The sequence below is a fragment of the Falco peregrinus genome, chromosome 12 (assembly GCF_023634155.1).
Source record: "Falco peregrinus isolate bFalPer1 chromosome 12, bFalPer1.pri, whole genome shotgun sequence".
NCBI classification, from domain to species: Eukaryota; Metazoa; Chordata; class Aves; order Falconiformes; family Falconidae; genus Falco; species Falco peregrinus.
The window spans coordinates 8,198,091-8,224,076 of NC_073732.1; the positions used below are offsets into that span (position 1 = coordinate 8,198,091).

Sequence of the window (25,986 nt, forward strand, 5' to 3'; positions counted from 1 at the left end):
TTCTTACTTTTTGCAGAAGTATTAGCTGTTGGATTAAACAGAAAAATGCAATTATTTTATGCTGTGAAACCTAACTGATGGTGTACTATGTATGTTAGGATTTGTCTGCAGGACAGCCCTGAACCAACCTGTACCTTCTCCCAAGAATGTCCTATTCAAAAACTCTGGCAAACAGAAGGATGTGTAGTTGCTTTAACTTGATGACTAGAAATGAAGTAGAGGGAGAAAACTCCTCACCTAACAGTTGCAATATACATAACTCTTAAAAAAAAAAAAAAATAGGCTTAGGACCAGGTGCTCAGAAATCCAAAGAAACCATATAATTAGAACTGTCCTCCCTGGATGATGGGACTGCGTTTCACTGTGACCTATCCTTTGTAATTCAGGTTGTCAGTTTACCTCTTGGGGTTGACGCCAGAGAGAGGAATACTACAGGGTTTGGCCACATATGATCGTGGATTGTCTCAGTAGCAATTGGTGGTTGTTGGTGAGCGAGCTTGCAGTTTTAGCATCCATACGCGGTCACAGCTACTGTCTGGTTAATGCAACAACACTTTGTTTGTCACAGCTAATTCACTCGGCTGTAAGGACATCCTTACAATACTTCCTGGAAGAGCAAATTCTGATGATATGAAGTAGTATTTGCGCTATGAGAAGATAATTGGATGCATAATGGTATATGTATGAGAAAGTAGATCCAATTAACAATAAAATCAAGTGAGGTGATGTGGTGGGACTGTGCATAACTCCAAGTCTGCTCCAAGAACAACAGTCGCACATGCTCTGCCCTGCGAGTATTCATTTTGTCTCCTCTGATTTGATCTTTCAAATCCAAGTGTGCTTGGAAAAGAGAATTTTTCAGAATATTAACAGCTTTTGAGTACATAGTCAATTGTATTATAAATATCATAATGACTCTCTCTAATGAATTTTATTTCTTTTATGTGTATAGACAACTGTATTTTATTTTCCAAAGCAAAAACATTCTGTGAAGAAAATTAAAACCTTTCATTACATGGAGAACAGATTGACAGTTCCTGAATCCCAAATCCTTTGTGAATCACACTTTATTCTGGATGGAGGTGGAAATGTAACTGCCCTGGCAAGCATTTGCTATCATGGTAAGTTATTGCTTCCGTAGGGAGCTGATTTTTCCTTTACAGTCCGCATTCTGCTTTCTGGGTAGGGAAAGGTCAGATTTCGCTGTGCTGATGTCAAGCATTATGCAATCCTAACATGCCCTGAAGGGATCTAGTGAAGGCAGGCAGAAGTCTCAGCGTTCCACACCTAGGGTCCCATAGTTTGTCTTCCACTCTCCTGCAAACTTCTTTTTCAGATGGTCAGCACTGGTTTTCTAAAAAAATAAGAGCACCTTTGTGGTCAATCTGATGTGATATGATGCTGGTAGCAGGGAAGAACAGCAGTGTCTGTGTGTTAGATGTGCAGCAGTTAGTTGGCGGGCCAGCCACCATGCTGCTGAGCATCTCTGGGTATGGTTTTTAAAGAACAGCAGCTGGCAAAGGCTCCAGTCCTCTGATCTGCAGCTGGGCGACCCCTTGGCACACCGCTGTGCAGTCTGTTGGTTAAAACTAGAATAATTGCTACTTCTTACCCCAAATGGAAAGATGGAGAACCTCAGCATATTTCCAGGTGAAATCATACTAGTCAGGCCAAAGTACTAATCTACCTAGAAAAACAAGCTCAATCTTTTTGCCACGTACATTGGCTCTGTGGATGTGCAATATCAAAGAGAGAAAATTTGGCTCCAAGCTGCTGTTTGTGGGGCAGCGACCACCAGTCACCATGACCCAAGAGTAGAGGCCATGCAGATAAGTAGCTTGGCTGGTAGAGCAGCGTGACAATGCAGCTGGAAACTGGCAGAAGTATCCAGGATTGCAAGTGGAACCACAGGAATACGTGAACATATGCTCTTCGAGGTGACTCCTGACTGCCACAAGACCAACCTTACAGCCATTTGCCATAGACACTGCTGCCAAATGTTTACCGTCAGCAGGTCTGCTTTGATTGCCCAGTATTTGCATAGGTTCTGCACAGACATGTCGAAGTAGGTGTGTAAAGGGATTTAAGGCATTCCCCAAACCTGCAGAATTGGTTTTAGTATCTGCTTTGGGGATACATGAAAAATTGGTGTCATCCGGAAGATGATCAGCTTGTGGGATCAAAGAAGTGCTCCTGCTGGTAGAGCAGAATCGGCTCCTGCGAGGGGAAATGCTGATTAACTGGGAGCTGCTGTGCTGGCAATAAAACTAGTGAGTACTTTGTGAGTTACGAAATGACTTCACTTGCATCAGCTATATACGGGATTATGTTTTATCTTTTGATCCACATTCGTGGAATTCTCCTTTGACCAGAACTTGAAACTGGCATTTCTTACAAAGGGCCGCGTCAACTCCAGCTGTACGTCTCGGTTAGTGCAGTATGGGAGGGATTTGCCAGACGAGTCCTCGGCAGCGACCGTTTCCCTGCGCGGCGCCCGCTGTTTGTGCTGGCTTCCCAGGGAGCCGCCGGCCGGCTGCTCCGGCGCTGGAGGCTGCACCAAGTTGAAAGCCGGGGCTCCGGTGCAGCCGCGGTCCCGAAAGGGGCGCTCGGTGGGCGGGGACCGGCCCGGGGACCGCCACGGGCGCCCCGTTCCCTCCCCACGCCCGGCCGTGCCGCCGTGCCAGCTGTGCCGCCGTGCCAGCGGTGCCGGGAGCCGGCGGGCGGGGACCCCCGCTGCGGGGCGGCGGGCGGCAGGGGGCGCTGGCGGGCGGCGCGGGGGCGGCGCTCGCAGGGGCCGGGGCGCTCGGCGGGCTGCCGTGCCGGAGCCGTGGCGTGGCGGCGGGCAGCGGCTCCAGCTCCAGCCCCGGCCCCGGCCCCGGGAGGAGGCGCTGAGCGCGGCGGGGCAGGTATGGGGCGCGGCGGGCGGGGGCAGGTGGGACGGTGCCTTGGGAGCGCTGCCGGGGAGCGCTGGGGCTGGCGCCCCTCTACGAGCCGGCTGTATCCGCGGGGCTGCTCTCCCCCCGTTAAACACTCGGCGGCTCCGGCCGGCCGGAGTGGGGGCGCGGCGGGGAGCGGGGGCAGCAGAAGTGCCTCGGCCGGGCTGGCCGGAGCGGCCCGGCGGGCGCAGGGAGGAGGGCAGCTCGGCCGGCGGCGGGCGGTGCCCCCGCACGGAGCCCGGCCGCCTCCGCCAGGCCTCGGCGGGCACAAACTTTGCCCCGGGACGGTGCCCGCGGGCGGGCTGCCGTGTTGCCGGTCTGCCGGCGGGGCTCCCGGTCTGCCGGCGGGGCCGCCCCGTGCCGGGCGGGAGCCTGCAGCGCGCTGGCCGCCCCCGTCCCGCCTCCCCCGGCCGGTGTGCCCCGGCCCCGGGCGGCAGCGCTGGGGAAGCAGCGCCGTGGCAGGGCGGCGGGGCGTCCCCTGGAACCCCGTCCTCTGCTGTTGGCCGATCTGCTGTCGCTGGAGTGGAGGAGCTTACTTGAATTTACCATTTTTTTGGATGCCCGTTGACTTCAGTGTATCTGATAGCGGCCCGTGTCATTACGTGCACTTTAACCTACATATTTTTAAAGCCTTGAACAGGCTGCTGTCTGTTTCTTCTGCGTATTTCTGTGCTGCAGGTTCCTGAAGGATTATCCTGAACCTTTTGACAAACACTTGAGTCTTCATTGGAAGCATGTTCTGACCTGGTGACTGTCTTGGCCTTCGTGCAGAAAGTTGCACTAAAAAAAAATTAATTATATATATAAAAAAATCAGTGAAAGTATTTTTTAAAATGCTGGGAAGCAAGGGGTTAAGCAATGTGTTTGTAAATACTGAAACCAGAATTTCTGGACAAATCACTTTACACAAAGGCTGGGACAGTGGAAATGACAGGGTGGGAGGAGTGTGCTTGAGGACCTTATAAGCCTTTTATTTTGTCTGGCATTATAGTCTGAGCTAAGCATCTAATTCAGACCTTAAATTTTCTCTTTTACAAATTTTACGAGGATAGTTTCACGTGGATGAAAAAACTACAGAGTAAGTGGCTCTATCCTTGACTAACTGCAAAAGCTGTCGCATATAATAAGTTATTGTGCCAGTATTACAATGGTAATGGGATATTAAACCAACACATTTTGGCAGTAAGTAGCTGTAATACTTACGCCCTATTTTGACGTCTGTAGAAGGAGGATTAGCTCAGACAGAATTTGTAGTGGGAGGGTGTGAGTGGGATGAAAAGCAAAAGCTGCTTTATTTTAATCTTCTCAAAAAGGTAACTAAAAGTAGTGTGCATGGTTAAAACACAGGCACTCATCTCTCTAATGGCTTTTATTTATAGTCTCTTAAATATTTTATGTAAACTCAGTAGTGGCGAAACATTAATTTTTGCAGGTTTCGACACATACTGAATGAGCTCCCCATTCTGCAGAAAAGGAGGTGCTGGAGAACAGCAAGGTCTGATGTGAAGGTCTGACCACAACAGAGCCATAAACCCAGGTTGCTGTAACTAAACCGACGTGTGTCCCCACGTCCCTGCACAGAGGTGTGCCGTCGGGTAGGCTTCAGGCCCTTGGTTACACTCTTTCAGTTTCGTAATTGTGAATTTGCTTGTGTCTAACTGCCTTCATTTGTCTTTTGGGCTTTTTTTTTTTTTTTTTTGTTTAAAAAGCAGGCCTTGTGGAATGAATGCACACAAAAAGCAATGCTCCAGGCTTAGCAAAACTACTATCTCATGTGAAGTTTGCTTTCTCCAGTGGTTGCACAATGAGATGTATATTTTTACATATTTATCTTCCCTCACGAACTCCTTAGATGAAAGAAACCTTGACTGTCATGTGAGGTTTCTTATGTAGGTCTTTGTTCGTTTTCATAATCTCATAGGAGACCTTTGAAACTAGACTTCGGCTGAATTTTTCTGCGTCCTTTTTCTGCTGAAGTTGCAGATTATTTTTTTAGTTTTTATTTTAGTTTAATTTTGCTTAGTTAAAAAAGGCTTGTATCTTAAGTGTACCTGCATATTATTGCCTGGAAGAGGAATGATGAATTCACGTGGTCCTAACTGTGGCTTTTATCTGGATTTATGGTCAGTTCTAGTTGTATATTCTCTTCCTCTCCCAAAGGTTTTTACTCTCTTTTAACTAATAGAAAATATTGGCAATTAATATGCAAAAAACCACCATTGAGATGCGTGCTGCTCACAAACATACATCAAGTGAATGTAGGAATTAAATGTTAAGCCACCTACTAACATATGCTTTATGATTTAGATATGATTAGATTTGTGGTTTATGATGGATACTACAAAGGAGATGGTGGTACCTTAATAGCTTGAGAGGGTGGAGTCTTCACATCTGTGTCTACCAAAATGATGAAGGTGCCCTCTCAAGGAGCATTGGGAAGCACACGGAAGACATACAGCTATTGCTTTAGGTGTTAAAGAAATCATTTAGTGAAGGAAGTGTGAGAAGATTAAAGAACATGAAGTTTGTTACAGGTAATACAGGAAGGTTTTGGGAGTTACTGGTAGATGCACAAGGTAGTTACTGGTAAGATGCATGCAAAGACAGCATGGCAGCTCAGCTGTGCCGGCAGCTACTTACCAGCACGCATAAATACTGCTAGACAGCAGCCTCAAGGGTGAGGAAAGAATTGCCTAAAAAGAGCATTGATGGTCCAGATGTTGGACAAACAGTGTGATTTGGGTCAAAACCACTGTTCAAGTGGTGCGTCACATTTGGGAAGAGTTCAAAGGTAGCCTTTAATCTTGACTCACTGGGGGAGGGAGTCAATAAGTGAGCTGTGCGTTGATTCACATTCAGAAGGTTGTATTTAAAAATACTCTAGCTCGGGTGGTAAATTATATATAAAAATGAAAACTTAAATTGTGTAGCAAAAAGGGAAGAAATGCCAAATGCCTGGGAGGAGGCTTTAAATGTAGATTTAATGCAAGATTTTTACTTGCATGGGTTTTAGTGTCGTGGTAATTTTACTGGAATTGTACTAAAACATTGCAGTACCGATCAAAAGATTGTGCTTTAAAATACATCTCTTTTTTTTTTTTTTTCTCCTTTGAAATGCTTTCCATAATGATTGCGTGCTGATGTATGGTATAAATTACACAGAAATTGAATTGGAAACAGTTGATCATAAAGCTTACATACAGGATGATGATGACTGATGGTTTGTGTAGCAGCTTTCCAGAAAGATAGTAGAAGTGTCATGCAGACCATGACATGCTTCATGTTCTGTTAAAATCAGGCTGCACTTTGGTGAAACCCAAATGGAATCCCCTTAAGCTAGTATTTGGCTTTGCAAACCATTTAGGGCAGAAAGTTTTGGAAATTTTATTGTCAAAAAATGGTAGTGGAGGACACATGAGTCTTGACTTATGTCTGCACAGGGGCACGTGAGCTTTGCCCACATGACTTGCTTTGTGGCATTGGGTTTAGGTTAGAATTCAAAAGTAATGTTTGTGTTTGTCATGAAATTACTAGATGATCTCTTGATTACAGCTGGGTGACATGTTCTTGCTCAGTGAAGAAATAGAGTGGGAAAGTGTGCTGTGACAATCAGTGTTTATGATTCCTTTTAAAAAATCAGATAATGTCATTTTCCAGGGTTTAGGTAATGCCTGATTCATAAATGTAATTATTTCTTCTAAGCAGCAAACAAGCATTTTTTTTATTGTGAAAGGTGATAATAGGAACATTTGCCAGGAGGGCTACAAAGGTGGATGGTAAACGTGTGCTTATGCGCTGAGTGGTTCTGATGACAGGCTAAGGATTCAGAGCAAGATTGACAGGTTCTTTCGTATTGATTAGAGAGGTAAACTGGACATTGAAAAGACAGATAGCTGGTAGATGTCTTACAAGTAACTGATTTTTTAAAGCGGAAATAATTAGACTTACCTATTTGTGCCACGTGGTAAAGACATTGTTCAGAAATGCTGTTTGGAAATACTAGCCAGTGACTCCTTTCCAGACATTGATTCAGTTCCTACAGCCACCTTAAATTATTTCATGTACCAGGAATGAAGTCCCATTCCCCTGGAAAGTTGTCACGTGATTCATGGCTTCCTTTGTGAGTAAAAAAAATAGACATCATAACTTTAACTGATTGCTGTGATAAATTCCACAATTACTTACACAGTGGAAGATACCGTATAGTGTTTTCCTAATGCTGATAGTTTCTGGCGATAAAAAGGGAGGCCGTGTGAATACCTGGTACACCCTGTTGTTAATGATTATTTCAAAAGGACAAAGCAGTGCTGACACTGGATCTTGTACATTGCCATATTTTTTGTGCTTTGTTCATCTTCCTCACATCTGTGGCTATGCTGTTGGGTTACCAACTGCCTCTGAAGTAGAAGCCTGAACACAGGCTTACATTTCTGTCCACGAGGACTTCATAGATACCTTCATGAGGAACTTCTGTTGGGCCAGTACACCGTGAACACAACTTTGTGGAACTAAGCAACACAAATGTGGGCAAAGAGCCTTTCAAATGATATCATGTTTAATGCTAGCTCCATTTACTTAAACGTATTTTTATTTTTCCCCTTGAAGAAATAAGTTGTCTGCTCGTACCTTTGTGTTCAAGCCACCTTTAACTGTAAGGTGGCATATTTCTAGAGGTTAGCTTGTGGTGCTGCCATGAGGATCAAGGAAAAAAGCAGGCATGCCCTTTCACTAGCAGCACTGCAGTTTTCCCAGTGTGTTGCCTGTGTTATTCCCCATTCAGCTTTCCAGCAGCCAGGCAAGTTGGCAGTTGTACGAAGTGTTGCAGGAAAGAAAGGGCAGCGGAAAATGCTGACTGTCTGCTAATGCATCTGTGTAATCACCGTTCTGGGGTTAGATTGCAGGAAGATGGCAAAAGTGCTGAATAAAGTCTGTTCAGTCTTTTATTTTCCTTTTTTTTTTTTCCCCTCCCCCCCCCCCTTCCTCTCCAGTATGAGCGGCCAGCTATTGGTGTTGCAGCGGGTAATGGTATCGCCTGCGGAGAGAAACACAAGTTTTCCATTTGGAAGACAGGAAACAGAAGCGTGTATCAACCCTGTAATTGTGAATCCTTGTGACTGCGTAGAGGTGGTTGAATATGGAAGTGTTGGGTGACCTGGCATATGATGATAGGATGGAACAGATCTCATAGCACGGCCACAGTCAGGAGAAAAAATATTTTGAGATGAGGGCCAAAATGTGGCTTGATCACAAGGTTAGAATAGAAATGTAGTCAGTAAGGAAATAAATGTCAGTCCTTCCATGGCTCTTGCACAAATGCTTCTAATATCAGGTTGTTGCACTGCCATTTTTCACGTGTATAATTTAGATAATTTAGTACAATTGTGTTTTACTTCATGGAAAGCTTTCAGTAATGGCCACATCACCAGATGTAAAACACTGTGGCTTTAGATAAGCCGAAGACATGACTAGTTATTGGTTACAGGTGAAGCCATGGGTGAGTTGCCAGGGGAACTTGGTGGGTTCAGATTTTACCAGTTTTCCAGAGCGTGAGGGATAAAGAACCAGTTGAAGAGGGGATCACGATGGGATGGCGAGTAGGCTGAAGAGCTTGGAGTAATTAAATCAGCAAGCTCTTGTGACTTAACTAGAATCTCCCCAAACCCATTCGATATACATACTGCGAGAAAACCAACTTGTGTGAAGCCCTGAGAACTGTGGGCGTGCAGCCTTTCAGCGTTAGAATCTATACGTGTGCAGACAGTTTATAAACAGACCCAGTGTAAGATCATCTGGAATTAAAAGAATAAGAGCAGATTTGGGAGCTCAGGTGTTATTCTCAAATCAGTCTAACCTGAGTGGAAGGGCAGAGATGCAGAGGAAAATATTGTCCTTCATACTAACGTAATCTCGAATGCTGGATGGGATAAATTTGACCTGGTGTGGGAAAAGAAACATTTTCCTATGTTTATGAGCTTTTTTCATTGATCCGTATAGTCAGCTGGACTTCACTGGTTGATCACTGGTTTTGAGTGCATCCCTGCAATGTCTCCTTTCATAGCTGGTGCCAGAAGAAGGTATCTGCAGCAGAATACACCCCTGACCCGGGCAGGGGGAAGCCGGTTCCTGTTCAGAGATGTGTTCAAAGGGCTGTATTGGAAATGCACGCGGGGGGTGTGTGGAGTTTTAGAGTAGGAGAGAGAGGAGTTCTAACAATTTATACTGTTTAACTAAAAAAAGAAAAAAAAAGTGAAACTATTCAAATATGTTAACTGCTTTGCCTTTGCATGCTTTTTGGAACTGTGATGTTATCTGATCAGCCACTGGCTGTGATCTGTGTGCGATTAGGATCTATGCTTATACAATTACGAGCATATGGTACACTGTTTTAAAATTGTAAGTTTAAAATAATTACATTCTGCTGCTGTTTTTTAAGAATTATTTAATTGTATGTTCTGAAATGATTTTGCTGCCAATTAAGATTCAGTTCTGGCCTGGAGCCATCAAATTCATAAGGTTTCTTTCAAGTTTCATCGTAATGTTTAAAAAGGGTTGCTCAGTTTCCTTAAAGGAAGTAAAAGCACTTCCTTTATTGGGTTTTTTTTTTTACTTTCCCTGCAGTTCAGAGACATGTATGACCTACTATTGCATAGGAAAACGAGGAGGAATATCCTGAAGTGGATGACGAAAGAGTTGGGCTTGTGACAGATTTTCCTGGAGAGTAAAATTTTGTTTCCACAGGGCCTTCAAAGTGATGTGCTGGACTGGTGGGTTGTTACTGACTTTGACTTTTCTCAGTTTTCTAGAGAGTAATGTATATAGTTGTAGGACACTGACCTTATGTCCGACCAAAAAGAGGTGGTCAAGGCCAGATCAAAGCGCTGACTGAGAAGCTGGTCTGAATGGAAGGATCTCTTGAACTAAGGGTTTAAATGGACCAAAAGAAACTGAGGCTAAGGACACCTACTCCTTGAAATACTTCGTGCTCTCATACATTTGCTGTTCAAACAAGTAAACCAAATGAGACCTATAAAATCACCATAGTTGGAAAACCAAAGCCCAAAGCGTGGGAACTTTCAAAAATTCCTAGAAGGAATGTGAAAATGAGAGAGGAGGTATTCAGCTAGCAAAGGAATCGCAGTAGTCTTCATAGTACTTATGATTTGGGAATGCCATGAAGTCTGACTTTTTAAAAAGGGGAACAGTTTGTGTTCCAAAGTTATGTAAAGACTTTTTAGATCTTTGTAATTGGACAGATTTTATTATAGACTGGATTTTATTGATAGGCTTAACACAGCGGTGAAGCTTCTCGGTGGTTTGACAAGAAGTAGCACATGCTATAGCATGTTCTCTTCAAAATGCAGCTTCAAATTCAAAACCACATCCATCTTCAGAGGATCTGCTGCGCTTGGAGAGACCTTACAGCAGTGGTAGAACTGCGGGTTTCTTCCTGTTGAATGAAGTGGTCTTTCTCAGTCTTCATTTTGCTAATCTAAAATGTGTAAGTGTAAGTTCCTTAGGGCTGGGGACTTTTTTTATTTTTTTTTATTTTTTTATTTTTTTTAGCTTTTCGATTCATTTGAGCAGGTTGGTAGCAGGTGTAGCATAAAATGAGTAGTCCTGATAGGCAGAGATGAGGGAAAGGAGGTTTGGGAAGGCAACAGCAAGAGAAACTCTGAAGTGTAACGAAAATGCACATGGCAGCAGCATGTGCTTGTTTTTGATGCTGTTAGTAGTAGAACTTTCATGGGGCTCTTTTTCTTATTTTAGTGAGGTGCAAGGGCACATTCTAAAATCTTTTATCTATATCAGAGAATCAATCTGCAGCAAATATGTTTCTGTATAAACCCTGTCCTCAAAGCAGTGGTCAAAGGCAGACTAGTGTGTAACCTAGAAACTATAAAGTTTTGTATTTACATGCAGGTTCTCTGTATTGTCAGGCAGAAAACAAAAGTATTTGTTCAAAATACTCCAATTTGTTTCCAGTTTGTTTTTACTTCCTACAGGAGGAGATGCTGCTAATGAACTTTCAGTGATGCTTTTTTCCTGTTACTTCGTAGGCTTTTTACCTAGTAGGAGTTCAAGACATCTTAATTACGTATTCATCATTAGGAAAACTGAAAGATACTGCATATTGACTTCAGAGTTTTGTTTCTATTAAAATGTAGAGGTGTGAAACCCAAGGATGTGTGAAGGCCTGTAATTTGCTCTGATGTTTGTAGAAATTGATTATATGTCCATTGCAACTTAAAAAACAACTGCAGCAGTGTAAGTTGACTGTAACAAGCTGTAGCGGCGGCGTATTTGGGGTTAGCACCTGATCTCTGTAAACTCTGAAGCAGGAAAAGCCAATGGAAACCTGTGCTTGTGTGTTTTTGTCCCTATGTTTTGATGGCTTGCTCGGCAGCATGCTGCTTTAGAGGCAAGCCCAGCAAGGTAACCCAGATACATCGTGTGGCATCGCAGCATCCGTCACCAGGTCTTTCCTGGATGCATCCTACAAATGCAGTCCTGTGCGTCCTGTGCTGGATGCAACCAACAATGGCAAAATTAAAGCTTGGGTCATATTTAGTATTTGCAGGCAGTGACATAAATACAGACTTAAATAAAAAAAAAAATGCTGACCAAAAGAGATTAAGATTTCTTTCCAACTTGTACACTTACAGCAATTTTGGTGAATAACCAAGGAAAGAGAAATATTGTGTGTTATATGTACCTTTGGCATAGGTACATGTTGTATGTAGGTTTTGTTGTTGTGTTTTTTTGGTGTGGGTTTGATGTTTTCTTTTAATATATAGGTACTGACAGAATTGAGATTATCCAAAACCTACTAGGAAGGGTGAGGAGACAGTAATCAGTTGGGGACTTGAAAATATGTGGAGGTACAGACTGTAAAAGGGACCAGGTTAAAGGGTGGAGATGGTTTGCAGTGATAGATGACAGAGTTAGCAAGGAGGGGAAGAACCGTGTGGCACTTACTAAAGTAAAGGAATACTTCTCTACAGCTGGTGGAAAGCAGGATCCGCATACCTGTCATGTGGAACCCCAAAGTCAGTAGTCAGTCATCACCAGTGTAGGTCTCTGCTGAAGGGCTGGAGTTCACAGGTTCCTGGGAGTACAGTGTGGAGCTTTACCTGCGTGTTCCCCTTGACGTGAAGCAGAATTCAGCAGAAGGGGTGCTTGTCTCAGCTCTGAGCCCCCTGGGGTGAAGTGATACAGCAGAGCATCAGTGACTAACGAGTATGACTAAAAGCACTAATCAAAAGAGAGAGAATGCATGAGCTGGCAAGCATGAATTTTGATGCTGACCATCCTGTTGTCCTCTGATCTGAGCAGATCTCGAAATCTGGCACAAAGTAGAACATCAGGGAGATTACAGACAGGTTGCAATGAATGGTCCGTAATTGTTTCTATGTGCAATCCTACGTTTCCTCTTTGTTTACAGTCAGAGCTAATTTGGACTCTTGTAAGTTCCTCCAGGCAGGGAAATGTCATCTCTGTGTCCTGGCTGATGGGAACACTTCATGTTCTTTATAAACAAACTAGGGAAGCTGGTAGGAGGAAAAATGCCTTTGCTGTCAGAATGCTGCCAGAGCCTGGGCACGAAGGCAGTGAACTGTCTCCAGGCTGAATCTCTAAAGGTTAAGTGTTCTGCGAAGAGGGGGAGACTAAATTTAAAATGTTTCTAGTTATTTATTTATTTTTATGGGAAGGATGTGCAGGACGTGGAAATTATATTTGAATTGCAGCTGTATACTGATAATTTTAGGAATAGCAGAGAGGCTGGAGAAGCAAAATAGGGGTCTAAGGCAATGGCATTATCACAAAGGAATCATGTATTTATAGTACTTTATATTTTGTCTCTATAATCTCTGTTGGTTCATGCATTTTTTTTTTCCTTATTAATTGGCCTAGAAACTATTGATTATGTAGAAAGAACTGCAGTACTGATGCCCTTTAGTGACTACACACCAAAAATTACTGTGCTTAGTCTTAAAAAAAATAGCTTTGGTGTTCAAGTGTATTTAAGTGTGATTTTGAAATGTTTCTGTACAAAAAGGATGTTTACAGGTCACAATTACGGTATTTCTTCCAAAAATTCTTGTTTGAATTGTCAGAAGCATTTGCTTTTAGAAGTGATTCCTTGCAAGGTGGTTAGCGGTCGTAGTACAGGGGAGGTAAGCTGGTGCACCTAAACGGTGCTCTGCAGAAGTGTGAAAAGATAAAAGAATCAAACACTTCATGAGCTTTTCGTGCTTTTTAACAGTCCCGTCCCCTCCCCCAGTTATCTTTGTTCAAGAAACCATGGGCATAATTTCATCAGAAAATTGATATGTTGAAGGAGACTCCAGAAACCGGGAGATCTCTGTCTGAAAAATAAGTCGACTTCTAATGCTGGGAAACCCATAAAGTGTAGTTGTAATGTTATAAAGTTACATTACATTAACTACAACATTAATGTACTAAACACAACTTGAATATTTATGTCTCTGCATGACTGTGTTTATTGCCCAGTGTAAAGAGATTCATAGACTTGTAGGTTCTAATTTAAATAAAAGAATTATATTTTAAAGACTTGGACTGACAAAAATCAAATGCAAGCCTAAACTATGTAAAAACTTGGTCTGCTTGTGTCTTTTAGCTGCCGATCTCTGAAAGAAGGCAACTCATAACGGCGATTTGAGTAGGACTTGAAAAGCTGGAGAACGTCCCTTGAAGGATGTAGGCTGAAGTTGTAAGCTGAAGGCTGCTGTCCCAGAATTTCCAGCGTAAAACTGTATGGCAGTCCTGCTCAAACCTGAGAGCTGGTTAGGAGAAAGTTGCTCAGAATGTTCGCTATGTTATCTGCCTGCACACCTTGAGATTTAAAAGCTAAGAGAGGCAAGCAGACCATTTATTTTGAGAAGAGTGGGTTATCTTCAAGGTGTGGTCAAATTTTGGTATGGTTAATGGTCCCTTCATCACTTCTGAACGCCAAGCAACTCTTCCCCTTACTAAATCCAGTGGTAGGTTTGCTGCACAGTGAAAATAATGAGTGCTGTAGAGAGGGACAAAACTGTTCGAGCAAGAGCTCTGTTTCATCCCTTAGCTTTATGAAGTGAGAGCTTGTGTTGGTTGCTTTGACAGACAGGGCAATACAGCTGTGCCATTTTCAATAGCTTTTGCACATCTCCAGACCAGATGTGCTAGTATGAGGATTTTAGAACTGCCTAGATAAGGAAGAAACTTGGAACAGGAGAGAAAAGAAATGTAGCTGTAACTATTTTAATGTTCTAAATACTAAAAGTGTTTTTTTTAATTGGATGCTTGCTGCTAAAATTTTAAGTACTTTGAAAATAAAATTATAAGTAGCTGTTAGTTTTTACATACCAACATGTAGATATGCTCTATTGGATAGGTGTTGCTTCCTGCTGTTCCTTCATGGGGTGGTACGTGTCAACTTCTGTTACCATGGCTTTCCTTCTCTCTCTTTTTTTTTTTTTTTTTTTTTTTTTTTTTTTTTTTTTTTTTTTGTGTTATATGAGGCTGCTGACCTGTTTGTACTGTCAGTTAAGTTCCGTGTTTCCTGTGGTTGCTAACTTCCAGTTTAAGTCTTGGGGTGGGTTAACATAAGTTACAGTACTGAGCAGGTTTTATTTAATTTTTTCGATGATGAGCTGGTTTTACTTCTTCCAAAAATGCCAAGTGACCTATTTTTCATAAATGCTTTTTTAAAAAAGGGGAATGTTTGTTTCTTTCTGATAGAAAAATGAAGAATTATGATTAACGATATTGCAGAGGCTAGCTTTTTACTTTCTGATGCTATGCAAAATGCAACTTCGGTGTTGCAGAAATCATATGTCCAGTTCAAATTGCTGACATTTCAGTCGTCTGCAGGGGTTTTGTGAGGGTTTCCTTAATGTGATGATTACAAGCATGAGTAACTAAGCAGGTCGTGCTGACTGGAGAATTGGTTCTGCCGAGTTTTTCTGTCTCCTCTCTGTTCTGGTGCTTGCCATAGATCACTGTAGCACTGGTCAGTTTGTTCCAAACCACAAAATCCTAGCCACTATTTTTCATTTCTGCAGGAAAAAAAGCAAATTCTTTGAAGCACCAAAGAAAAGGTTTGGCTTGTGCCACTTGCTGACACAACTATTTTCTGCAATTTCCAATTCAAGAGTATGAAGTGCTTCAGCATCCAGACATTCTCAGACGGCTGGACTTGTGGGTTTCAGTAGATTAAAAATGTACTGCCCAGTAGTCTGCTGCCAAATGTCTGGGAAATAATTGATAGAGCATCATGAGTTAAAAAGTAAAGGCAGAAGTCTTCATTGTAATTGTATCAGGAGCTGTCATCTTCATTTCAGATGTCTTCAGATTTTTTCAGAAAATAAGCTTGTAGATGAAAGATAAAAGATGCATCAAACAGCAATTACAATTAAAAACTGTCTTCTGCAATCTAGAGACCGCAGACGAGTAAGTGGGTCCCAGTGTTCTTACGTGACTTTTTCTAAAATTATCTGTGAATGTTACTCCAAACCAAACCTTATGTTGTCTGTAGGCTTTTTGCTCTCCCTCCTAGGGTCTGTAAACTTGCTAGAAAATATACCTCTGTCTGCCTTTGGCATATAGTTAGGTACAGACTTAATGCTACCTTCCTTTTTGGGCAAAGTCACCATTTCTCTTTCCTGTTCCTTTGCAACCACTTTTTCTTGCTTGTGTTTTCAGTAGACAATGTCATTTTGATGTACCACATCAGATAAATACAGTAATTTTATTGAGGCAGACTTTGAAGAGTACTATTGATTATTTATGGAGACATGCTATTTTAATCAAGTAAATTCATTTAAGCTGTCATGGTGAGTCAGTGTAATAATGTGCTTACGCTTCATGCTAGACAGTAGGTTTGTATTCTAGATGGATGCGCGTGATTTGGAGGATGGAACAGTATCAGTCGGCGCAGAAGTTTGGCAGTGGTGGTTTAGTGTCATGTCTAACGTCACAAGTGCTTTGGAAGCATCGATGTCAATTTATTTGCAGGACCTGACTTAAAATAGTCAGAAGAAACAGCTTAGCTAGCCAGCCCTGCAAAAACCATCATCTTTGTATTTTACACAGGCGGAGGGCTTGCTGGGGGCAGGGTCCCTGGGGAGCACTAGCTAGCAATACCCAGCTAGCTGGGCAAGAAGTAGGTTAGTCGTGGCAGCTGGGCTGCTGGGAGCGGGGTGCCTAGCCTGGGCTCTTAGCAGATGTGTCCCAGCATTTCCAGGTAGCTACTAACTCTTCCAGTGAAATGGCCTGAAACGGAGAATGTGACTTGACCAAATTTTTCCAAGAGCCTAGCAGAGGCTTGGCTGCCTTCCTGATTCCCTGGCTTGGCCTTCAGTTGTAAGGCTGTGGTTACCCTTGCGTGAGCCGCAATAGCCTAGCAGCTCACCCTAGCACGTGTCGGCACTGTCTTGTGAGATCAGGTAGGAGCTGAAGGTGCTCTAAATGCTGTGAGTCATTCTGGCATGTTTTGATGAGTTGAGACTTTTGGATCAGGTTTAAAAGAAAAAGATAAATTCTGTGCGTAGGTAGGTATGCTGCAATAGGTAGCTCAGAAGTAGCCTTTTGTTTATCTGCATTTTATATATAGGATGCTTTATTAATAACTGTCCTTCAGGATGTCTGGACTGCTTGTGTGTGCCACGCTTATAATTAGTGTTACCAAAATAATTTTGGGGTTCTGTAGATGGTCTTTATCAAGTCCTGCATTCATAGAAACATAGATTCATAGAATCATTTAGGCTGGAAAAGACCTTGAAGATTGAGTCCAACCATCAACCTAGTGCTGCCAAGTCCATCACCAAACCATGTCCCTAAGCACCACATCTATGTGTTTTTTCAACACCTCCAGGGATGGTGACTCCACCACCTGGGCAGCCTGTTCCAATGCTCAACAACCCTGTCAGTGAAGAAATTTTTCCTAATATCCAATCTAAACCTCTCCTGGCACAACTTGAGGCCGTTTTGGTCTTAAGCAGAAGACCTGTTCTCAGGGATGAGTATAAATCACTTTCCTTCTGACAGGCGTCAGATGCTGCTGCCAGAACGCTGCTGCTCTCAGGGCTGAGTTGCTCCTCTTCTGCAGCGGTTCGGTGCTTACTCACCTTTAAAAGCAATAACTACATATTTCTTTCTGAAGCAAAGCGCCGAGGCCCATCTCTGGAGACGAGTGAGGCGGCGTTGTCAGTAGTTGATAGAATTGATCTCTGAGGACCGAGAGCTTACGGGCACGGAGCTGGCGCGGCTGGGGGCACCGCCTGCGCCTGGCCCCTGCGCAGAGTAAGTGGGTGAAGATCGATGTGCTCTAAATGCCACGTTAGCGGCAGATGCTCTGCAGCCTCTTGCTAGGTGGTAGTACATTCTGGAGACCCAATATGCATTTTGTTGTGTGGTTTGGTGGTGGTTTGTTTTTTTTTTTTGTTCCGTCTGCATGTAAAAATAGCTTTGTGGGGAGATAAGGTTGGTTAGCTTTTTATCCACACTTCCCCCGGCTCAATTTTATCTTTTCCAGCTTACAAGTGCTCACTTCAGTGAGTGCTTACAATGCTTATTGTACTGCCTTCACTTAATACGTGCTGGCTAAGTGCTGTTTTTCCCTGGGAGAACCTTATGTGCCCTGGGAGAACCTTATGTGCCAGCGCTGAGGAGCAGAGGCTTCAGTGCTTGGTCTTATGTACGTTCACCTGATTCCCAGCAGTTTGGCCTCAAGTCGGAGCTGATGACAAACTATCAACAGGCTTTTCTTTAGCAGCTGCTCCACGGGAGCTGTTCCTATGCCTCAAAACTTCTAACACAGCAGCTCTGAATTTGTTAACAGGCCAAAGTATATTTAAAAGAAAAATATTTCCACCTGGTTTATAATTTCTTGAGTGTTGCATTTAAAACTGAATGTTTTAAAGCTTCTGATCTTGCAAATAGGGCTGGAAGCCGATTTAATTTTTTTCTTTAAAGTGTTTTGCTAATATGAGGTGTGTATGATCTGCCTTTTTCCAGTCTTGTAAATTTTCCTTTTCTGTGGCAACTTTTTTTTTAATGCAACAACAGTATTAATGAATGTAGACTGTGCACAAGACCTCTTGTTCCTGAGAGCTTTTTAATAGATTTTACCTTCTCCTCCCTGCTAAGTCTAACTTTGCTTTTTCCTGTTGTTCCCCTTCTGTTCTGCCATCTGTTTAACTGCTTTATTCTCTCCTGGTGTTTTATATACATTAATCCTTATACCTTCTCCCCTTTGCAGCTTTGTTTAATTTCAGTTTAGTTTCAGCATACTTTCACGAAGATGTTCCAGGATGAGCTATGATTTTGTGAAACTGAGACTGTTAAAATAGTTCCTTCTCTCTCTCTCTCTTTTTAAAACTTTGTTTTTATGACTGCTTGCACATGCCATTTATGGTGCTGTTGGCATTTTGGAAAAATACTGTAATAGCTCTGGTTTCTTGCTTCCCAGAATCTCTAGTTCTTTCCATTTTTCCACAAATTCCAAAAGTTGTAAAGGTAGTTCTCCAAGTAAAATGAAATGGAACGACCTCAATCCTGCAAAATGTCCATGCATAATACATTTCACTTATGGCAAGTCCCACTGCCTTTATTTCTGGACGATCACCACTTATGCTCTGGGTCCCGTTGCTTCTTAATATACAAGTCACCTGGGGACAACTTGTAGATCCCAGAACTTTTCTTAAGACTAACCCCAATAGGTAAAATAAGCTCAGTGATTCATGAGACATTTTCAAATACCAATGAGAAAATTAATGGCTGGGAAAAAAATCTGAATTTCGAGATTGTGCTTTTACATGGTTTATCAGTGGTCAGAGACAGAGGTTAAAATCTTGCTAAGATATTTTTTGATAAACTAACAAAGAAGAGTTTTGATAAGCAAGTATGTATTTATTACATGTATATGTAAGCCTTTCATTCTCAAAAGCAGGAAAGAAGCCTGAGGGATCTCTTTCTGTAAGCAAATAAGTGCTGGGGCAAAAAGAAACAGTGGTAGGGAAAAAAAGTTATTTTCTGTCAAAATGTTTGAATGTGCTGGCATAAACAGAGCTCAGTTCAAAGGATCTGGGAATCTCAGATTTCTTTCAAGACTTAACTAATTTCCTGCAACGTGCTGTCAGTGCTAGGAAAAGGCATCTTTTGCACCCAAGAGCAGCTGGTTGGTTTAAAAAAAACAAATAGTGTGTAGTGATAAAGAACACACACACACACACACACACCCATTATATAGAGCCACTTTCCAATGGAGAAAGGACATCTGTAAAAACAGGGCACTCAGCAAATTCTGTGCACTTCGGGATGTCATTTTGCAAGGAGAAGTGTGTTCTCTACTAACGGTGCTTGCCCCTTGTTTGGGTATTTTCAGGAGAGCGCTGGGTTTTTTTTATCCTTTTTTAACTTTTGTATTGAGTTATTTGAGTTCTGAAGTTTTATTAAATACTCTTGATTTGAAATGTATTATCCTGATTCTTGTCAAAACAGTTGTTTAAAAATAATTACACAGAATTATTCCAGGTGTTAATCCTAAATCAATATACTTTTCCATTTTCTCTGTAGTGGTATTGGTAGTTTTTCTAGTTTTTCTTACTCTTTATTCTCTTGAGTAAGAATTATGAACTTCATGTCAGTAAAAGAGCTCCCAGTTAGAGAAACTATTTTTTAACTTTTATTTAAAAGCATGTGTGTGTGTACCTTTTTAACATGTTATGGGATTATTTTGTTTCTGGGGATGATTTACCACATTGCTCTTGAGAGCCCTTAAGTAATAATATTCTTGTGATTTGTTTTGCATAGGGGCAAGAGACTTTTGTTAAAGAACTGCTGACAGTGTTGTGACGTAAGCATTAACCCTGTGTTATCAGGATAAAATGTTATGGGAAATGGTGACTTTTTTTTTAAATTTACTTGACAGTTCTATCTTGTGGAAATATAGTTATTCTCGTAACTGGGGTGAAGATAACTTATTGATACTGTTGTTGCCAATTTGAATTGCCTCATGTGCTTTCCTTTAAGAAATAACTTGACACTGTCAGAAGGGTATTTGAATTTTCTTTGCTGTAGCTGATGCTTCCACAGCTGAAATACATATGCCAATGTTTTGTTGTTTGCAGGAACCGTTGATATATGAAGATGAAACCATGAAGAGAAAGCAGAACGAATAATAATGCTTTTCCGAAATCGTTTTCTGTTCTTGCTGGCTTTGGCAGCCTTACTAGCCTTTTTGAGCCTCAGTCTACAATTCTGTAAGTGTCCTTCCCTTTTGTTTTATATATATAGTAGTCTATAGGTGTGTGGACTGTGCGTACATGTTGTTTAAACATTCTTTCTGTATTTAAATATTTGTTGGATTTGTTTTTTGGGTTTTTTTTTTCCTCAAAAAGTAGGAAAATGAATGTAAGAACAATAGTTGAGTGTGCCATATAGGGATCTATACAATCTAGACACTTTTCAAATCAGGTTATCTCAGAAAAAAATCTTAATTTTGTAGTGCACTTAAGTAATTGAATGTGATTGAATCCTTCCATGAGAGTAGCCAAAACACACTTGGTATGGGTAAAAGCTGCTGCAATTCCTATTTTACATTGCATCAGACCAGCTGGGATTGAGAAAACTGCTGTGAGGGTTGAGTGTTGGAACTTCTTATTTATACCCTCACATTAGGAAACTGTGAACAGTTGAATTGGCTCATCACAAGTGGCCGGTTTGTTTAAGAAAAGATAAATTATTTTGTGCTTCAGATCAAGTAATTGTAGGTCAGTCCAGAGGGCCCTCACTTGGTGATGACTAAGCAGGAAGGTGGTGCTGAATGCAAGGAGCATTGTGCCACATGACTGCTTATCACCTAGCTCAGGAATAGTAATGTTTGCTAGGTAAAGAGATGTTTTGTGTAAATCTAATACATACTAATACACACTGATGGAATTAATTGCTCTTAGAAGGCAAGGAAAAATGCATATCCATATTATAGGATAACATTCTGTGTTGTTCTTGTCTTGCATCATGTTTTAATGTAAGAGTGTGGTCCCTCTCGTCTGTTTTTGCATAGTGTTAAAAAAATCCCCAAGCCAGAGGATTTAGAATATGTCTTTTGCATATGGTGGACAACAACAACAACAAAAAAAGAGGGGAGTGAAGCGGAAAGAAACTTTGTGGTTTTATGTTATTGTTTTGTGTGTGTTTGAACTCATCGTGTAATACTGGGACCTGTGGCTCTGAACTGCTTTCCCAGCCTGCTGTGGGTACATGCCAGTGGGTCTGATTGCAGCTGGTTTTGCCCTTTAGGCAAAGAACCCATTAGGCTCTTTGTGGCTCTGCCCTTGATGTTATAGGGTTGGTTGTGGATTGTCTATAGGGTGAAGGTTGTAGAGGAACTTCAGCTGAAATACGAAACTGAGTTGTTAAAAAAAATGAGCTTTATTTGGAGATGAGGAGGTAGGCATATAGGAGTAAGTCGCATTTCATCAAAAGAGGAAGTATTTTCCACTTAATTAAGAGATAACATTTGTGCAAGAGGAATTCCAGGAGGTAAAGATATTTGAGGGGTGCTTTAAAAAGCACTTAAGCTACAGCAAGCAGCCACCGTGATGCTTAGTGCCGATACCAAAATGCATATAGATGTTTTTACATAATGTGAACTGCAATACAGTGTAGCACAAACCAAGTAGTTCAAGACATACAGGTAGCCCGATATTTTAATTTCTACCAGCCTCAGCTTGTAGAGCAATTAGTTCAAAACTTGGAAGACCATCTCCAAGACAGAGACAAAACTCTCTTCTGTCATCGTATAAAACAATTATGGAAACCAGCTGGAGTCTGGAGAATTTAAAAACTGAAGTCTTAAAGCCAAAACCAATTTTTACTCTCCAACTGCAAAACAATCCACCACCTGCGAAATTACATTAGCATCTACAAGTGCTTGATGAGCTGCTTTCAAATTAAACTAGCTGTAAATTTTTAGTCTTCTCCAAATTATAGTTCCTGACTAGTTTAACATTAAATAAGAAAACATTTGATTCTGAACTTGAGCTTTTAATGCAATGGGCATGCAAATATTTAAGGGAATACTTGCAATGTGATGTTAATGGAAGCGTAGTTTTAGTACTGTCTTAGAGCAGAGTGTTTAGTCAATGTCCGTGATAATATAAATACATAAAAAAGCTGTTTTGGTAAAAGTGGGCCAAGGACTAGCACATGGTGACCCACAAGCTGACTCAATAAGGCATTAACCCCCGCCTTCTGAAATTTCAGAATATCTTTCAGAAAACATCTGTCAGCCCCTCTGATATTGCATGATACAGAGCACTTTACTGCAATAGAGCATTGAAGGACAGAAAATTTGAGTGTCCAGCTCCATGGGACATAGACATTACGTACTTAGCAGATCTGTATTTACAATTTGTTTCCTATTGCCATGTTGAAGGTCCTTCCTTGCAGTGAATCTGTTCCTCTTAACACGTGACAGTTCAGAGGCATGCATCCCTTGCAATTTGATTTTCACTGTTGCACTGTAGTCTTGTTTTATGTATAAAGCTTTTTCCTGAGAGCAGGATGCTGCTTTTCTTTTTCTTCAGACTGTAAAATTTGGTTTCCAAATTTTGATCCCTTCTGATATGCCTGGAGAAAAAAAGCTTGGTTATGCTGCTTTACAATAATGAAATACTGTCCTGAGTTTTGGGCCCCTCACTACAAGAAAGATGCTGAGGTGCTGGAGTGTGTCTGGAGATGGACAATGGAGCTGGTGGAGGGTCTGGAGAACAAGTGTCATGAGGAACATCTGAGGGAACTGGGGCTGCTTATCCTGGAGAAAAGGATGCTCGGGGGGGACCTTATTGCTCTCTGCATCTCCCTGACAGGAGACTGTAGGCATGGGGGGCTCAGTCTCTTCTCCCAAGTAACAAGTGATGGGACAAGAGGAAACTGCCTTAGGTTGCAGCGGGGGAGGTTTTAGATTGGATATTGGGAAAAATTTCTTCACCAAGAGCATTGTTGAGCTTTGGTTGGGGTTGGAGCAGGCTGCCCAGGGAAGCGGTGGAGTCACCATGCCTGGAGGTGTTTAAAAGACGTGTAGACACGGTGCTTAGGGACAGGGTTTAGTGGTGGGCTTGGCAGTGCTGGGGTAACGGTTGGACTTGATGGTCTTCAAGGTCTTTTCCAACTTAAATGATTCTATGATTCTATAATATCTATCAGGTCATGGAATGATAATGAGAGTTTATACATTTAGACTTCGGCAAAATGCCCAAGCCACTGATGTTTGGTTTTGGTTTGGTTTTGTTTTCTGTTTTGTTTTGTTGGAAGGGGGTTACCTCCTGAAGCATTTGGAATAAAGTGGGTGTTTTACGCTGTTGTGAGATTGTGATTCCCAGTTAGCAAGCAGTGCACAGCTTTGTGGAGGAGGGCTAGTAATTCTAAACTGCTTTTCTGAGCAGTGAATGTTGAAAATGTCTCTTCCTTTCTGTGCTAAATTTGTTTAGAAAAGTGAAGCTGTAACATTAAATGCATAATTATCCGTATGTATAATGGTACGTATCTTCCTTTTTTTAACGCCTGTTTGAGGGCAGAGCATCACTCCTGTAAATGCCTGATATTTAATCCCTGCTAGTCCACAAATGGAACTGTGGTGATTTGAAGCCAGACGTGTGAGCTGTAGCTGACTCTGAGGCAAAGGGAGTAGTCAAGGCCAAGTTCAGCTGGTTTTCCATAGGCTCTGACTCAGTATTGCAAACAGCCCACACTGGGGTGGCTGACCAGATCAGTCTGTCCCACGCTTGAGCTGTGAGGGTTCAGGAATTGCTTGCAGCAGTTTGCTGCTTAGTCAGGCAGAAATCAATGCTGGTTTACTTTAACAGACTATGCTGTGAAGAGTCTGGAACTGCTTTATGAGCAGTGATTGCTGCAGCCACGGCGAAGTGGAGGTGGTGGGTGTCGTGTCAGCAGTCCTAATGTAAGTCTGTCCTTCCATTAAGACAAACTCCCAAGGCAGCTGTTTCAGAGCTAGCAGTTGTCACATCGTGGGTTTAGACATAAGGAGAGAAATGCTGGGGGAAACCACCACTGTTGGACTTCAGAGTCTTTAGTGTTGGTAGGCTGGGGATGGACCCAGGATCGACAGAAAACTGTGTCCTGTTTTGATGTTTGTTCTTGGTCCCTTTCTCTTCTGTTGTGGTTCATGAGTTCCAGTCTGCTTTCCTGTGTTGTTTTCTGCCCCAAGGCTGGTGCTTTACATGGATACTAGCACTCTTTAACTTACAGGGTAAATCATTGAGAAAGTTTCCCCCCCAGTCTCTCTTTGACAGCAAATAACAGCTCCGAATGCTAAAAATATTCTGTCCCACCAGCAGTTGCAGTGGACGGACATGGACCAGTTGGCAAGGATCGCTTAAACCAGAGCAGAAGCTACCCTCTGCCTTGCATCTGCAGTGCCACGGTACCAGAGGTACAGGAGGCAGCTCTGTGGAGCAGTCGGTTCACGTTTTGTCAAACATTGTGTGCTGGACTGGCTTTCTGGATCAAATGCCAGCTGAATCTTCTTCATTTCCTTATCCTGAGAAGAGGGAGACATAAGCAGACTGCACTTTGCCAAACAGTTGGAGAAAGGACTTCTTTTTTTTTTTTTTTTTTTTTTAAACTGTAATAGTCATTCTTCAAAGATGATGCAGTTGCTGTGGATCCCATATGATACTTTCCTTCCTGCTGCTTTCCTTCCTACCTCCTGTCACATAGGTTTTGGGCAATGGGGGACTCGACCAGTTCTGCTCTTTGTGCCCTTGCACAGGAGCAAGGGGCACGGGGTCTGAGCGTGGTCTTTTCGTACGCTGCTTCCCACTGCCAGGCTTGTCCGCCTGAGGTCCTAGCTGGCTCCCTGGGTATTTCACTTGGAGCAGTAGGGTAAGGGAACATTCTTCAGGAAGTCCTACTGTTTTCAAGCTGTGGGCATTTATTTACATAAATAATGCCTCACATTTTATTTCTGAACATATCTGGTGGATGGCAGGAGAATGAGACTTGAAACAAGTTTGAAAACTTTTTGGAATATCTCAAAATGTATTCATAGTTTTGCCAGGGTTCTTTACCTTTTCTAGTAGGCACATAGAACACTTTTTATAAAAAGTTTAAGCTAGATGAAAACATACAAGTCTTAAAGGTTTTAAGCATCCTTTATATAATTGTGTGGCCTGGACTTTGAAGCAAAAAACTGGGAGCTGGGTGTGTTCTCGAATTCAGTTTGGCTATTAATTAATTGTACAGTGTGAAACATGGACTGGATCAGCAACAGAGGGAAGCTTTCTTTGAGTGGCAAATGCCCCGGAATTTCGTAAGTTTTAATTTTCAAATAGTATAGAAAAATGACAGTGTAAAAAGCTGAAACTCCTAAACTTTTCCACTGCTTGCTGAAAGCATGCTGTGATGTCTCCATTGGATAATTTATAGCGGTGAGAGTTTTTGTTTGGGAAACCCGTTGGGTAGGGCGACTGGTTGACTTCCAAACCAAATATGACTGGCAGCTTAAAGTTTTATTGGGGCTAGTCATTGTTTCCCTCTTGTTTTATGTTTGAGGTCAGATGGAAAGGAGTGGTGATGTATTTTCCTTATAGTATTTATCACTCCATACATGTTTTTATTTTTCCCCTCTTTGTTTATGTAAATGGTCATGGTTCTAAAACAATTTAAAACTTCAGTACTAGAGACAAAAGGGAGAACTGGTTTTAATAGACTTTTCAGTTAAACTGTTCTAAAATGGAAGTACATTGTTCTTCTTTTAAAGGACTTCAGAGTTTTGCTTTGTCAAAAAAATAATAATATGCAGAATGGAAAAATAACCTGTGCTAGATTGTGGGCTGTGTTTTTGTCTCTGTCGGTATTACCTGTAATGCTGTTGACAAACTGGGCAGTTTGCTTCTGTGCAGAGTGAATGCATGTTGAGGTACTTTTTTCTTTTTTGCCAGAGGAAAGGGTTGCAGTGGTTGAGGTCTTTCTTCTTCCTGTGTGCTGTATAAAATGCCCAGAGTGGTGCAGAGGGACTGTAAGT

General features: G+C 42.0%; 1 protein-coding gene across 8 annotated transcripts in view; it reads left to right on the forward strand.

Moving 5' to 3' along the window:
- Positions 1–2,771: 2,771 nt before the first annotated feature.
- Positions 2,772–25,986, forward strand: part of PXYLP1 (2-phosphoxylose phosphatase 1) — a 57,573-nt gene continuing 34,358 nt past the window's right edge. The window contains exons 1-4 of one of the 8 annotated variants that reach the window (XM_027779501.2): positions 3,970–4,014; positions 4,369–4,531; positions 17,101–17,240; positions 20,069–20,200. In XM_027779501.2, the coding sequence (XP_027635302.2) occupies positions 20,122–20,200 (79 nt within the window). In that variant the 5' untranslated portion in view covers positions 3,970–4,014; positions 4,369–4,531; positions 17,101–17,240; positions 20,069–20,121. Of the gene's footprint in view, positions 2,907–3,969; positions 4,015–4,368; positions 4,532–9,610; positions 9,701–17,100; positions 17,241–20,067; positions 20,201–24,295; positions 24,394–25,986 lie in introns of those variants that run through there. The other 7 variants (XM_055817324.1, XM_013295102.3, XM_013295103.3 and 4 more) reach the window with 7 other exon arrangements.